The sequence below is a fragment of the Cynocephalus volans genome, chromosome 4, assembly GCF_027409185.1.
Source record: "Cynocephalus volans isolate mCynVol1 chromosome 4, mCynVol1.pri, whole genome shotgun sequence".
In the NCBI taxonomy this organism is placed as follows: Eukaryota; Metazoa; Chordata; class Mammalia; order Dermoptera; family Cynocephalidae; genus Cynocephalus; species Cynocephalus volans.
Genome location: NC_084463.1, coordinates 151,503,171 through 151,520,362, shown reverse-complemented (window position 1 = coordinate 151,520,362; position 17,192 = coordinate 151,503,171). Strand labels below are relative to the sequence as shown.

Below are 17,192 nucleotides of genomic sequence, written 5' to 3'. Positions count from 1 at the left end.
GCTCAGGATTGCTTTCACTATTCTGGGTCTTGTGTTTCCTATAAATGTTAGGATTGGTTTTTTTTTTTTCTTCTTTCCTGTTTCTGTGAAGAATGTCATTGGTGTTTTGATGGGACTTGCATCGAATCTGTAGATAACTTTGGGTAGCATGGACATTTTCACAATGTTAATTCTTCTAATATGAGAGCATGGAATATCTTTCCATCTTCTTGTGTCCTCTTTAATTTATTTCAACAGTGATTTGTAGTTCTCATTACAGAGATCTTTCACATCCTTGGTTAACTTTATTCTTAGGTATTTTATTTATTTATTTATTTTTGGTGACTACTGCAAATGGGCTAGGTTTCTTGATTTCTTTAGCTGGAACCAACCTAAATGCTCATCATTGGCTGACTGGATAAGGAAAATGGTGCACATTTATACAATGGAATACTACTCTGCCATGAGAAAGAATAAACTACTGCCATTTGTAGCAACATACATCGATTTAGAGAAAATTATGTTAAGTGAAATAAGCCGGGCACAGAAAGAGAAATACTGCATGTCCTCATTTCTGTACGGGAGCTAATAACCAAACCAACCAAATAAATAAAAAAAGAAAAAAAGATACAACATTTACAATAATATGTCCAACATTTTAAGAGAAGAGAACAGAAATGAGATTGCTGGAAGTGCGAACGAGGAAGAGAGAAGGAGGAAAGGGTGAAATTGGTAAAGGGCCATGAAAATCAGTTACATTGTATAATGAGGAATATACTAATGATCCTGATTTGAACATCATATATTGCACACTGGTATTGGTATTCAATGCTGTACCCCACAGATAAGTACAACCAACTATGCTCTAATAATTAAAAAAAAAAAAAAATAATTAATTAATTAAGAATATTTACCTATAAAAAAAAATTTTTTTTTTAATAGTAGGACCTGTACTAGGAGTCAGGGACACAGTGGTGAGGGAAATAGACATAGTCCCTGTTCTCATGGAGCTTACAAACTATTGGGGAGAGACTAACATAAACAGTCACACAAAAGAAAATATAATCATAAATTGTGATAACTCTTTCCAAGCAGAGGTGCGTGACGCTAAAGTTATATAAAGAGTAACCCAACACAGTTCAGGTTTATGTGAAAGTTTTCCTAGTAAATGACACTTAATTTGAATTTCCTATAAGGACTGGCAATAGAGATGGGAGGTAGGGATCGAATTTATGGAGGAAGAAACAATATATCAAGTCTAGGGGCAGCAGGGAACTTACAGCATCATAAGAAACTAAAGAAAGTTACTGTGGCTAGAACAAAAGGGGGGTACTAATCAGGGTCTATAGAAATTGAGGAATTAGACAGGTGAAGAGAGGAGACTGAATCTGCGATCAGTGAGTTAGAAAAAAACAAAGAAAATGTGGTGGTGTCAAAAAAACAAGGTTTGAAACAATTAACATTTTTAAATTTCAATGAAAATTAAGCTAAAAATGGGAAAATTTCCATTGTATTTATCAGTAGTAAGATAGAAAATCTAGATATGGCTGGCCTCAGTGATGGGTGGAAAGTTGGATTTGAAAGGGCAAAGAATTATAAGAAATTGGAAGCCAATAAAACATAAAAATTTAGCCAAAATGCTTAAAACAGTTGTCTGCTGCTGTGAGTTGTGTTTCATACACACATACACACACCCATCTAATCCATATATAATAGTTTTGTAGTTTGAAATTTGACAAGAGACTGAATTTCACTGCTACTAATAAACATCAAAAGTGATTTAGGAAAACAAATATATAATATCAACACAGTCATTCTTAATATACTACAAAATTAATACCATCCAATGTTCTAAACTGATAGTAAGTAAAGAAATAAAAGTATCATTTATTTTTATTAAAGGAGGCATATAGAAGACATAGAAAGGCAAGTTTATTAGAAATGATAACAGATTCAGTGGCAAAAATGGAATGAACAGTAAGAATATTTAGTAACTAGATGTAGATCTTGAAATAATGTTTCATATGTATAATAGAGAGAGAGAGACAGAGAGACAGAGAGATGAGTTCTGATAAATATGGGAAGATCATCTTCATTAATGATGACAGCGTGACCCCCAGAAAGATTAAATAAATGTTTCAGATTCACCAAGACAAGGGCTGAAACTGTGGTAGAAGCAATTCTGGTTTTCATGTTGGTTTTTGCAGTATCTTGGTTTTATTCGTGGTTTTGATTATCTTACTTTTTAAAACAAATGTCTTTTGAATTCTTACTACTACTTACCAGAGAGTTTACTGAGCCCTTTGCATACATTAACTTACTCAATACTCAAAAAGTCATTATAAAGAAGGTACAGTTTTTATTTGATTTTAAAATTGGGAAAATTGAGTCTTAAAAAGCTGTGGACTTTGCCCAAGTTCTCATAAGTAAGTTACTCAGGATTTTATTCTTTTACAAATTTAGTTCTTAAAATGAACTGAGATTGATGGTCCTTTTGGGTTGTTCCCAGTAGTATAGCCTACATTTGCTTTCACGGAAATATCTGACTGGTATATTCAAAGTATTCCTCCTTCAGGAGGAATACATACAGTTAAAAACTTTTTTTTTTTTAATCCCGAATATAATTTGTCTTGCTCATCTTACTGTGAAAGAAACAAGGAAGTGAGTATCATGGCTTAAATACCTCTAGAGGTTCACGTTTAGACCCAAATGAACCCAGGAACTAATAAATCACCCAGACGACTTCAGAATGGGCTCACTGGGAGCCAAGATCGTTCCTAAGCAGGTGAGTCAGATGGAGTCTGTATACGGAACCAATAGCCAACTCTCCACCCATATCTCAGCTCCCATTAGAAACCTCTCTCCTTGGTGAGCTGTGATATTAAATAGAATCAGATTGCATCCTAACTTAATTTCATACTTTTGTATGCTCTGCTTTTTAGCACTTTCTAAAGGATATTTATTTATACTTAAAATGCTACTTTGTCAGTTTTCAGCTCTCTCTCTCTCTTTCTGTGTTTCTCTCTCTCTCTCTCTCTCTCTCTCTCTCACATACAAACACACACCCCTTAAATGACCTCATATTAGGTTAACCAGATAACTTCTTAGAATTTACCCTCCCTCTGCAGTAATACCTGCAAAAGACAGTTGTTCCAGTATAGATGGTGGAGGAGAGATTTCTTGTCTAAAATTCTCTTACGAAGGTGGTTCATAAGAGAATGGCGCTCCATTTAAGTGCGATACCAGTATTTTTTCTTTTAAATCATCTTTGGCCTTTGGCTTAAAATTTTCTGCCTTAAATAAATAATGGATACTCACTATAATTATTGAATCCTGAAAGGAAATATAAACCGATTGGTATATCATTCACCTAATATCGTTTTATGGAAGAAAGTGTTTGACCCCAACCAGGGCTCCAAGGCAGTCAGGCTTCAACCAGTGCTTCCCAGCCTTTTTACATGTCATGTTATGTCATTTTCGTGTGTTTTAAGGTACAAAGAAGGAGCATCTGATGGCTGAAATCTCCAGGTCTGAACGCTTGTTGTGCAGTGAACAGACAGTGGGCCTTTGTGCCTGGTTGGTAAACTCTGGTGAAGAAACCAAGCTTGGTGCAGCCCTGGAATAAAGGGTATTCAATTTGGAAAAGACCTGAGAACGCTGATAAAGGACAGGGCAGGATCTAGGTAATTCTAGGCAGTGAGTAAATCAGGAAATATCTCAATCAATGGAACAATGAATAGGAGAGAGGAGGTTCCCCAATGACCATTTTCTTCTCCCCTACTATTCAGTATTGTTTCTGTGCAAAGCATTGGCATTGTACTAGATGCCAAAGTGTGTAAAACATCAGATAGGTCCCTAATTTTTAAGTTAGGGAAACTACTGAAGAATTAGTATAAGAGACAGATTTAATTTGATCTGCAGCTACATTTTGAGAATCAAGATGGGCAAAATAGAATCTACAGACACTAGGATAGGAAAGAAATACATGAAACTGCTTGGAGTTAAAGAATTAGCCACCTATTAGAAAGGACAAAAAATAATAATTACTGATGGATTTTGGTACTCTCTTAAGTTAATTTGAGAAACAAATATTTTCCTCAATATTCTTTGTTCAGTAGATATATAAATTTTTCACCAATAGTTTAAATAGGAATGAATATGCAATTTTTGTATGTTATAAATATTGGCATTTAAGAAAGTCATACACGTCTGTGTATGTGTATATATGTGTATGTGTATATAAGTGAATATATATATCCCTAAAGCTAAAAGTACTATATATTTAATATTAAATGCATTTTACTATTAAAAGATTAAAATAATCTGCAGTTTTTCAATTGTGATGAATAATAATTAAACAAACTTAACTTGTATTTAAAACTTGTCCTGTTAATATGTCATATTTATGGTTTCTTGATGAAAAGACTGATCCTAATATCCAAATTGATTAAAACCCAAAATATTTTTACACCTTGAAGCAAGAAATCGTAATACGATTCCAGATGAATAAGTATGCCTCTCATTTGTGAAATGGGAGAATAGTGAGTTTTGAAAGGTGAAGACGAAAAAGAACAGAAGAGCATAGATACCTTTTAAGATAAATTATTTTCAGAAAGGAGCAGATAAAGAAATGGAGGAACCAAACATTGATTTTCTTAAAACTGTTCTTTTCCACTTAACCCTTGGTGAGTCTTTTATATGAACAGAAATAGACATGCTCCAATTTGAATTCCACTGTTCAAACACAGGTTAAGTAAACAAAACCAAAAGTAAAATAAGTAATTTTGAAAATATGGCTGAGATCTACTTGTCATTCTAATCATTGATTTTTTTTCTTTAGGCTACTGGTTCTCAATCATGGCTGTACAATAGAACCGCCTGGGGAGCTTTAAAAATGCTAATATCTGGGAGCCCCTCAGATTACATTGGTAGGGGGTGCCTGGGCATTGGGGTGTTAAAAGCTGCATGGGTGAATCCAATGTGTAGGGAAATTTGAAACAAAACTGTCTTTAGAAAAGACGCAATGAAGCAAGAAACATCAGTGCTTATTAAAGAAATCTTCGGTTAAAATAGATTAATGATTTTATAAATTTCCCTAAAAATTGACAGAGATGTAGAAATGACTGAATAAATGCTGAGACTTTGAGAGGGTTACTACTAAAAGTGAAAAACTGGAGGCTAAAAAGAAAAATTACTTTAAAAAAATTAGAAGAATTGTTAAAGTAATCTAGAAAGTTGTAAGGTAGATGCAAAATCATAAATGCTATGCTTTCTGTGCACTTTAAAAAAATTTTGCAGGTAATTGTATTTTATTTTTAAGTTTATAGAATTTAAAATTCAAACTCCAGCTTGGTATGCACCTCCACTATAAATTTTATTTTTCTACTGTGATGTGATGCTTAAATATTTCACTTCAGTTAATAGTAAATATTCACTATAGTTAATGTTCTCATCAATCCATTTATCTTCTTATATGGTTCTCTCTGATTTGGTTTGACATGTACTTTGGAACCACTACAAACCTTGAAGTTATATAAAAGTAGTAACGTCAGAAGTTCTAATACTCAGACGCCCTTCATTAAGTAAAAGAATTATAATTATAAATAAACCTCTTCCCTGACACCATTTTTCAGTGAAGGTCATCTACTTTACTTCCACGTTGTGTGGTAGCCTCATAATTGTCCTCTAGTAGGGGTCAAATCATAACTTCACAGCTCGAATTGAAATAAAAGACTTTGTGAGAAAATGTTGAGTATGTTAAAGTCCCATATGCAAGTCAGAGGATCCTTAATTCCGAATATTCTCAAATGAAACAGCTATTTGCTGGATATGACAGAATTAGATACTTAAGTTTTTAAATTTTCAGGTGCCTGCAATTTCACCTTGACAAGTAGATGGAAAATTTATCAATCTTCAATAAACTACAGCTTTCATGTATGTCTTCACTAAGCTTTAAATATTTAGCTTGACACTGTAGAAAAATGGGTGCATCTGCTAGCCTTGTTCTACCATCCCAGTGATTGGTGCTGAAGGAGCAAACCACTATAATTTGGGCAGAATAATGATGATCGGGAATATGGGCTCTGCAGGCCAGCTTATGCAGTCACCCTCATACTGTTCCATCCACACTCTGTGACTATGGCCACGAGTCTGGAGTTTTTCCACTGTCAACCAGTGATGATGGGAGAAAACCTTCTGCATGGAATAAGTAAGAGACAATCTTAAATTAATTCATGTATTGTACTAAGTAGAGTATTTGAGAAGGACAGTGCTCAATTGCAACAGATAAATTAATATTAGTAATAATAAATTAAATTTGAAGTATGAAGAGTTTAGACATGATGCTTTCTTAAAGCCCCTTTCTTGTTTATATTCTATAGTTCTACTTTGTGGAATATAAAGCCAGAAGCAAAAGTGAAACCCAAATAGGGTAATATTGAGCTTAGTGAGATAAGTCCTCTACTTCAGGGCTGGCAGAAACACTAATAGCTATAATTATTCTGAAAAATGCATCAAAAACTTCACCAACCAGTATACATTTCCATAACACTGTTTACAACTGAATATTCTCATAGAATATGTTACTAAAGTACAACCAACTAGAGTAAGGTCTTTGGATATTTTAGGACTTTGAAATATATTGACACATATTAATGGGGAAAATATTTAACTCCATGTAGTTTAGAATAATAAGCTATTTGATAAACTTGATTTATGTTAACTCTTTGGGCAACAAATTCTAAAATGTGGTGAATCATAAACTGGAAAAAAATTATAAATTAAAAAAAATTCCTATGTAAATAAAATTTTGTTTTTCCCTATTTTTGATCATTTTTCTTTTAGCTTGCATAGAATAAATTACTAATTCTATATAAAGGGGGGAGTGGTATAGGAAAGTAAGTATGCTGTGATAGATAAATTATTTTGACATATTAATATATACAATTATTTTGATATATTTTTGATTTATTTTATGGGAGCATTCAAAAATTGAAAAATAGGAGCATATATATATGGTTCAATTTATGAATTAAATGTTTTCATGGAAGAAATAGTGGCAGCAAAAAAATACTGATATATTAACATTAATTTTCTCAAGTGGTTTTATAATATTTCTTTTTTAACCAACATCCTTTCTTATTTTCTGAAATTACAAAGCAAAATGACTCTTAAGAAGATTATTGTGAAAGCAAAAGACTCCTGTCCCTGAGACAAGAATGGCATATTACCAGAGAGTTAAAGGATCCATTTTCACCCACATGATGATATGATTTAAGGCAAGAAGACACCAATGATCACCTTCTCTCAACACTGGCAGGGGCCGTGAGAAATGTCCTTTTTATTCTTCAACTGCAACAAAATTCACAACATCTTCCAGAATAAATGGCTGAAGTTAATATCACTTATGTCACTGAATTCATTCTCAAGGGAATTACAGACCAGCCAGAGCTTCAGGTCCCATGCTTTGTGGTGTTTTTAGTTATCTATCTGGTCACAGTGCTAGGCAACCTTGGGTTGATTACTTTAATCGGGATTGATGCTCGACTCCACACACCAATGTACTATTTCCTCAGTCACCTGGCCTTTGTTGACCTTTGTTACTCTTCAGCTATTACACCGAAGATGATGTTGAATTTTGTTGTGGAGTACAACACCATTTCTTTCCATGCTTGTGCAACACAACTGGGCTGTTTTATGACCTTCATGATCACGGAGTGCTTTCTTTTAGCCTCCATGGCCTATGACCGCTATGTAGCCATCTGTTGTCCCCTGCATTACTCAACAGTGATGTCAAAAAGAGTCTGCATTCAGTTAGTGGCAGTCCCATATACATACAGCTTTCGCGTTGCCCTGTTCCACACCATCATCACTTTCCATCTGACCTACTGTGGCCCCAATGTAATTAACCATTTCTACTGTGACGACCTCCCTCTCTTAGCTCTGTCCTGCTCAGACACACACATGAAGGAAATTCTGATTTTTGCCTTTGCTGGCTTTGACATGATCTGTTCCTCTTCCATTGTCCTCACCTCCTACATCTTTATCATTGCCGCCATCCTAAGGATCCACTCTACTCAGGGAAGACGCAAGGCCATTTCCACCTGTGGCTCCCATATGGTGACTGTTACTATTTTCTATGGCACATTGATCTTTATGTACCTACAGCCCAAATCAAACCACTCCTTGGACACAGATAAAATGGCTTCTGTATTTTACACAGTGGTGATCCCCATGTTGAACCCCATAATCTATAGTCTAAGGAACAAAGAGGTGAAAGATGCCTCAAAGAAAGCCTTGGATAAAGGTTGTGAAACCTTAAAAATATTAAAGTTAAGAAAATAATAAGAATGATATTACTTTATAAAATACAAGCAGGAAAATAAATCAAACTTTTTCTTGTAATTCTTTTCCAAACAACTGAAAATGTGACTGTTACTTTAACAAACCTTGACATTTTCTACAGGGGCCCAGACAGATTCTGGAAAGTCAGTATGGCTTAAAAAGTCCTATTCAGGCCATTACATCCTTGACAGACCACTGAAATCATGTTTAAATACAGACACAGAAACACTTATGCACACAAACCCACATTATGTGTGTCCCAAGCAAAAGCATAAGCATGTTTTTGTTAGAGCTTGGGACACCGGAGCAAGACCACCTGAGTTTGAATGCTATTTCCTTCATTTATTATCCGTGCAACCTTGAACAATACCCTAAACTCTTTGTGACTCCATTTCCAATTCTGGAAAATAATAGGACTCGACTCATTGGTTTGTTTTGGGGATTATACAGGTTAATATTTATGAAACACTTAGAACAATATCCAGTGATAATCAGTGCTAAGTAAGTGTTATGTTAGTTATGTAAATGTGTGTTATATAAATTTAAAAATTAATTCATTGAGCTCTTGAAGGAATACCAGTCATTGAGTAAGAGGGGCAAAGCCCAATTGAGTTTTCTACTGATTGCCAGACACTTAATCAAAGTAGTCTTACTTATTACAGTCAAACAAACTTAAGAGATGTGTAAAGTTCCATCTCCAACTCTGAATTATTTATAAATTGCCTAAAGTCACATAACTAGTTAAAAGGGAAATTCTAAATACATATTTAAGAGTATCTGAATTTTGTTTTCTTAATTCTGTGGGTTTTAATGGTTATATATCAATTCAACTGAAATATGTCATCAGATTTTTAAATATAATTGGAAGAACATGGTTTATAAATAATTGTGTTTTAAAATAAATATGTTCAATGTATTTGCATATTTGTTCAATTGGAAATAACTTTAGTTTATGATATTTTTATCTCTGCCAGCTATTTAGTCAGTCACCCTTGTAGGATCATGACATGTAATTAAAAATTAGTGATTTGATATGCTTTTATTATTTTGACAATTCAGAAAAAGTAATGAAACTGTGATTAATTTTAAACTATTATTTTTTACATTTTAGAGATTATGATACCTGTAGCCATTACATAGAATACAGTTTCAGGTTTGCAATACAAGATGATTATTTTCTGTTCTACACTTAATTTGCAAATGACTCAGATATGCTGCTATGAGGTACTTCTAGAACTTTGTGAGTTGAATGAATTCTCTGGTTTTTATAAAACACACTTAACAGAGAAGAATGATGTTTCTATTTATCACACTTTGTCTTGGGAGTATGTGGGAACACATAGGCTTGACAAAGAACAGAGAACACACCAAGGGCAAAAGTCCTGAATGCACTTATGCAGAACCTAAGTGCTGAGAACAGCATGTGCAGATGTTTTCCAGAAATTGCCCCATAGCTAATTTCTTTTTGTTCCTTTGATAAATGATTGATTCAGTTGGTTTTTTTTCTCTTGCATTTCCTTGTTTTTACAGTAGAAGCTGAAGCAAATACTGACTCAGGGCTGCATCTTGTTTCTCCCTTCTTGAGGAAGAGTCCCATAGTCCCCTTGGGCTTCTCATTGCTCTTAATATTTGGTCTCTGAGTAATGTTTGCATCTCTGTCACACAGCAAGAAGTGGTATGACTATATGTTTATGTGGAGATATGAGTATATACACAGTATTCTGACATATCTCATACATGACAAGTAGAAGTGGCATAGGCAGTCTCTCATTTTACTGGTAAAGAAATTCAGGCCTGTAAGATCCTGATGATTCACCTGAGAACCACTGGTCTTCTGGGGTTTCACTGCCCTTCCTGCTTCATAGATTTATTTACAGCAGCAATGCTTAAACACTAATTTAAATTTTTACATCTTTACATAATTTCAATTCCTTACTACCAGCAATCACGAATTAAGGTAAATCTAGGTTTTCTCAGAGACATGAGCTAAGAAATTCAAATGTACTCCAGAGAAATTGTCATTCAGCTTCTTAAGCAGACATGCACAGTTCCTACCAGCATCTAAAATTATTGACTAAGGATGCTGCTCTACATGGCTGGGCTTATCTCTTAAAACACCAGTCCCTCAGTCAAAACATCAAAATCAACATTATTCATTTTTTCGCCATGTATGTTTAAACAAATTTTTGTATTTTTCACTCCTTTGTCAGTGGTCCCTATGTGCTTTTATTTCTGGTTATAGAATCAAGAGGCTAACTAAAAAAGAGTAGGAAAGAAGAAATCTTTAGCAGTGTCCAAGATTAGTGAAGAACATGCCTTATTTCAGAAAGATTTGGTCCCGAATTTAAGCTTTTCTACTCCAAGTTTTGTGATATATAAAGCTCCAGTTCCTTATATATATATATATATATATAAAAATTTCTCATTTCATAACCTGAGGCATGAGAATTTAGACAAAAATATGTATAAAGACCTCAGCAAAATTGCTGGTCCCTAATATAGTTTTGATACATATCAACTTTATTACCTTCAGTGACATTAACTAACCCAAGTACATTTTCTTGTAGACTGACTTGTTTTGTTTGCTTGTTTATTTGTATCTACAGCTCATTAGTGGTCTAATTTGAATAAAACTTCAAGTAGCTGTTTTTGCATATTGATATTAAAATGTTTATACTCTATATTAGATTTTCTTTCCTTTTCTTTGCTACATTTCAATGCTTTTTACTTTGTTCAGTGGGCTATATTTTTCTAAAAAGAACAGAGCCCCTATGCATAATTTGTTTTTAAATTTAATATTTGAATAGAAAACCTTCACCTAGTTCTAAAAAATAATAGTAGTAGTAGTAATTAATAATAATGATGATAATAAAATAGCTGACATTTATTTACTATTTGCTATTGTTTGGCTTTAGAATTCTAAGCATTTAGCACTTACCATCTTATTTAATCGTCTTATCAATATTGCGTAGTATGCACACTGGTTATTTACAAACTTGTAGTGTGAAAAGAGAAACACAAAGAAAATAAATAACTTGTCTTTCACCCATTTTAGTACCCTCACAAGGACAACTTAAACATCAGAGGAGTTAAAATTTCTTGAAAACATATTGTAATTTAATTGAAAAATAAATTAAGAGGCACGACATTTCCAGGAATGCATCTAGAATGTAAATATTTTGATGAATTTTAGTTATAATTTTTTTGTATGCTTGCTTGCTTATAAATTCCCTCATACTTCTCTAATTACATTTCTTAAGTATTAGCTCAGAGGAACCCATATATTTTCTTCTTTTAAAAAATAAATTTTATCGTGTACATTTAAGGTATACTACAAGATATGATGAGGTATGTATATGTAGAAAAATGATTATTATCATGAAACAAATTAACGTATTCACCATCTCATATAGTTATCTGTTTTCCCCTGTGGCAAGAGCAGCTGTAATCTACTTATTTAGCAAAAATCCCTCATAAAATAAACTATTATTAACTATAGTCTTCATGTTGCACATTAGACTATATATCTGCTACTTTGTATCCTTTGACCTATATCTTCCTATTTTTCCCTCCCACCCTGCCCCTGGAAACAGTGTTTTATTTTCTTTCTCTCTATATTTGACCTTTTTAAATAATATTGTACATATAAGTGAAATTATGCAATATTTTTCTTTTTGAGTCTGGGTTATTTCACTAAGCAACTGTCCTCCAGGACCATCCATATGGTGGCAAATGGCAGTATCTCCTTTTTTAAGTCTGAATAATATTCACACACACACACACACACACACACACACACACATCACAGTTAAGAAACTGTAAAGATACAGTTTCTTTATCCATTCATTCACTGACAGACACCTAGGTTGTTTCTGTATCTTGGCTATTGTGAATAATACTGCAATGAACATAGCAGTGCAGACATCTTTATGAGGTGGTGATTTCATTTCCTTTAGGTATATATGCAGAAGAGGGATTGCTGGGTCATATGGTGGTTCTGTTTTAAATTTCCTGTAGAACCTCCATATTATTTTCCATGATGGCTTCACCAATCTATATTCCCTCCAACAGTATACAAGGGATTCCTTTTCACCACACCCTCACCAACATTTGTTATCTTTCCTCTTTTTGGTAATAGCTATTCTAGCAGGTGTGAGGTGGTATCTCATAACAGTTTTGATTTGCATTTCTCTGATGATTAGTTATGTTGAGCAGGTTTTCATATATCTGTTGGCCATTTTTATACTGTATTTCGAGAAATGTGTACTCAGGTCTTCTGCCCATTTTTTAAAATTGGGGTATATGTTTTCTTGCAATTGAGTTGTATGAATTCTTTACAAATTTTGGTTATTAATCTCCTTACCAGGTTTGCACATATTTTTTCCCCCAATCCTTAGGTTGCCATTTTATTTTGTGATTGTTTTATTTATTTTGATCCTATCAAAGTAAAATTAAAATATAATCTATGAAGAAGAACCACAGTATAGATGATGTATTTTTCCTCAGATTTTCTTCTTGGCACTTGATTTGGACTGGAAATAATTAAGTTAAGGATAAATTGTTGGCATTTTGTTATATGAATAATCACACACACAGGTTGAGGACTACTAGAGATTATTTCTCCTAAAAGTCTCAATTTATAGATGGGAAAATTGTGCCTCAGAATCGTTAAGGGTCTTTTCCTTGGGTTTTAAACCAAGGCAGTTAAATAATAGCAAATGAAACCCAGAGATGTTAGAACATCAAAGTAAATTATAATCAGGCTTCATAGAAACAGCTAAGAATCTGGCCTTTAAGGAAGATTCTCCCAAACATCTGAAGATAACATCACTGATAGTAAAGGGATGATAAAGGTAGAAGCTCCTCTGCCTTGCTGTACAAGGCTACCTCATAGATGACCTTCCCTTTCTTTTCTGTTCCAGAGCACATGAGCAACATGGGGCAAGGGCCATTTTCTGTGCCAGGTTCAGGCTTATTTGTCTTTTTAAATGTTTTTTTTTTTTTTTTAACTTTAGAAGAATTTTAATTTAAATCTAGTTTGGGGGATGATTTTTTTTCTGTCAATCACCATTCAGATCTTTTTTTTTTTAAATCTCAGTGTAACTGAGTATGACTGTATATAACAGCATAACTGCAGTTAGAAGTATATTAGGCATTAAACATCAAGTCTACAGGTGGACAAAACTGAACTCAAATCTTGGTTCTTCCAGTTGTTAGCTATATATATGTTAGTGAATTACATAAACAGTTTTGAATTTTTTATTCTTTAAATGCCCATCTCAGTTGGGTGCTATAAAATTATCTGAGGCAATCCACTGAAAGCATTTCACCCAGCATTTGACACAAAAAAAAGAATTTAGTAGATGGTAGCTTATTTTTACTTTGAAAAGTTTGGGACTAAATCAATTTATAATTTATCGATCTAATTTTTGCTAAATGAGACAAAAGCACCTTCATTTTTTTTCGAGAAAAATATACATATTTTAGGTAGGAGGTATGGACGAACTCCTCAAAAAGTTTAAAATATGTTGATCAACACACTTACACAAAAATATTAAAAATGATGAAATTGCTTAAAATATCACAGTAAAATAACTCCTTAACTTTTACATTTTCATTTTGTTGATTTAAAAATGAAGAATATCATGTTGCTAACTATTTCAAAAAAGGCTATTACCCTATTACCTAAGACAAAATAAAAGGAATCATTGATGCAATAAAAATGTTAATCATTACTTGTGATAGCCAGCATTTGTGAAGTGCTGACTATGTACTAGAAACTTTGCAATGCTCTTTATATTTATAATCTTATTTAATCCTCATATTCAGTCCAGGAGAAAGGAACTATTACTGTTTTGTTGTTTGTTTGTTTGTTTGCAGATGAAGAAACAAGTACAGAAATGTGAAATAATTTACCCATAAAACAGTTGTTAATTGTAAAAGCTAAAATGGTTAGCCAAACTATTTGAAAAATACAATTTCTAATCACACACTTATATAGAACAGACAGTGAATTTTAATAGTGTGAAGTGGCTCCTGTTTAAACTGATATAGCACTGGTGTCGCTAAATTCTCAACATCAAGATAACTCTGTCAATGCTATTCTTCTCAGCAGAATGCCGAGAAAGTGGAGTGCTAGGTAAATTATTAATATGCATAGTTATAAATAAGTAAATAATATTTTTAGAAAAATAAAAAAATTGTGCTATTACACTTTGACATTTTTTACAGATTGTCCATGCAGAAAACTTGAAATAAAAGATACCAGATGTTGATCTATTTCAAAATAATCCAAATTTCTCAGTATCAGTGTTCAGATAAAGCCACTGTTTCCCAGTACTGTTTCTTCAATTATTGATGAAGATATTGTGATTAAAGACGATTAAAATTGCTCTCTCTCTTCCTCTCTCTTTCACTCTATCCTTTTGCAGTCGAACAACTCAACATTTACAAAATGCCTTTCATGTGGAAACCACTGAGAATGAGGTCATGGTGAGACATACCCTGAGTGAGTGTGAGCATTCAATGTGAGGAAAAATCTCCTTCAACCACTAGCATCATGACTCTGGATAAGACACAACTAAAAGCCCTCCGATCTCTGTGCAGTGATTCTTAGATTACTTGATAGCCAAACACAATTTTTCTATGATTCTCTTCAGTGCATTTCTTACCTCCTGATTTCTCAAGCTATAGATCAATGGGTTTAACATGGGAATCACCACCACATAAAACACAGAGGCAAATTTATCTGTGTTCAGAGAATGGCTTGATTTGGGCTGCAGGTACATAAAAATGACTGTCCCATAAAATATTGTGATGGAGGTCAGATGGGAAGCACAGGTAGAAAACGCTTTCTGTCTTCCTTCAGCAGAATGTATCCTTAGGATGGCAAAGAGGATGAAGACGTAGGAAATGATCACAATCACTAGAGAACAAAGGGTATTGAACCCAGAAATGATTAACAACATTAGCTCTTTGACATGAGTGTCAGAACAGGCCAGAGCAAGTAGAGGAACATCATCACAGTAGAAGTGGTTGACCACATTGGAGTCACAAAAAGACAAATGGAATGTAGCCACTGCCTGTACAAGACCCACAGTGAATCCATAAACATAGGTGCTAACAACTATTTGAATACAGAGTTTCCTAGGCATGAGAATAGCATAAAGTAAAGGGTTACAGATGGCAACATACCGATCATACGCCATGATTGTGAGCAAGTATTGTTCACAGACAACGAATGTGATGAAACAGCATACCTGAATGGCACATGCATAGAATGTTATACTTTTATCGTCACGCAGAAAATTTGCCAAGGTGTTTGGGGTGACAGATGAAGTAAAAGAAAAATCAACAAAAGCCAAATGGCTGAGAAAAAAATACATGGGTGTGTTAAGTTGAGGACTGATTTGAATTAGCCCAATCAAACCAAGATTACCCATGACGCTAGCTAAGTAGACTACTAGGAATATACCAAAGAGAATGGTTTGAAGTTCTGGATTATCTGTGAGGCCTAAGAGGATAAACTCTGTCATTGATGAATGGTTGCCTTTGGCCATGGAATAGGTTTAAAAGTTTTCTGCAATAAATCTTTGCAGCACACACTGAGTAATCTTGTTCCCGTTGGCAGTAATCAAGCAGATATTAGGAGATAGTTCTGATCCAGTGGGATCATATGTTGAATGCATTCAAAGGAGTTCAAGTTGGTTCTGCTTTCAGAATTAAGTGATTTATCATAGGGAGAGATTCCAAAACAGGCAACTCTGTGGGGATTTGTAAGGATAAAAAGATCGTATTTTAAAGTTTTACATAATTGAAAAATCTATGTATGTCTATTTTTAATAAGAGAAAATAAAGATTGAGAGTTATTAGAAAACAGATAACAAAAGCTTTTTAAAATGATTGGAATACTAAAACCAAAATTACAAGAATTTTTTTGGAAAATATTAATTAACAGAAAACAAATTTTAAAAGTTTATTCCAAAAGGGGTATTATGAAATGTCTTAAACAAAATTTGGTTACTGATGATCTTTATACCAAACATATAGGGTTTTAAAAAAATCTTTGTTTTATTCCTTTATATATCTATGGTTCCTAGTTTTTCTTCAATTGCTATGCAGTATTTTTGAATTAAAAAGAAAAATAAATGCTTAGAAATGTGGATAGTCTTTTTTCTTTTGAAATATGCATAACAGGATTAAAAATACATCAAGCGATTTAAAAAACACATTTATCATGTATCTTCAAACATTCAAACATGGAGCAGGAGAAGAAAAAACTTCTAGGATGAGTTTGTAGAAGTACAAATTTGTTTCTAGCTAATTAAAGAGGGACAACTTTCAATGATCTTTATTTGAACAGAAGATATACAAATTTGACTTTTTTTACCTTTTTTATCTAAGATTATCTTTACATCAAGTCTATAGATTGAGAGTGTCGATGGTTTTCATCCTCGTTTTCATATGTGGAAACTGAACCTGAGAACTTAAGCCTTCTTTATATTTTATGATTGGTATAGGGTGAGGCAGAACGACCCAATAATTAGTCCTTGATTCCATAACCTCAATTTCTAGTTTACATAAATGATCTCCTTTCAGAGAGGTAAGAATTTCCCCCAAACCAGAGATCAAGGCAATTTTGGACAGGCAATCTGTAAGTTTGTCCATGTCAATTGTTAGAACAGTGCCTATCTCATGCTATGTCCAGGTAAATTAATTTTGGCTCTTGATAGTGTTAATATTAATTAGATGGAGGCTTACTCTGCAGAAGTCTGAGTATAATTCTCATTATACTTATGACTGTAGGATCTTAATCATTTTTGCAACATTTTGAAGAATTCTTCTGTTGCTTGACTAAGTCGCAATCTCTA

The 17,192-nt window shown here is 33.5% G+C and overlaps 2 protein-coding genes across 2 annotated transcripts; one reads left to right on the top strand and one right to left on the bottom strand.

Moving 5' to 3' along the window:
* The first annotated feature begins 7,362 nt into the window (after positions 1-7,362).
* LOC134375101 (olfactory receptor 8U3-like) lies at positions 7,363-8,322 on the top strand. Its single transcript, XM_063093269.1, has one exon. It carries the CDS (start codon positions 7,363-7,365, stop codon positions 8,320-8,322), a length of 960 nt encoding a protein of 319 aa, XP_062949339.1.
* Positions 8,323-14,939: 6,617 nt separating this feature from the next.
* LOC134376644 (olfactory receptor 5AL1-like) lies at positions 14,940-15,914 on the bottom strand. The gene has a single exon (XM_063095132.1). The coding sequence runs from the start codon at positions 15,879-15,881 to the stop codon at positions 14,940-14,942; it is 942 nt and encodes a 313-aa protein (XP_062951202.1). The 5' UTR covers positions 15,882-15,914.
* Between the last annotated feature and the right edge of the window lie 1,278 nt (positions 15,915-17,192).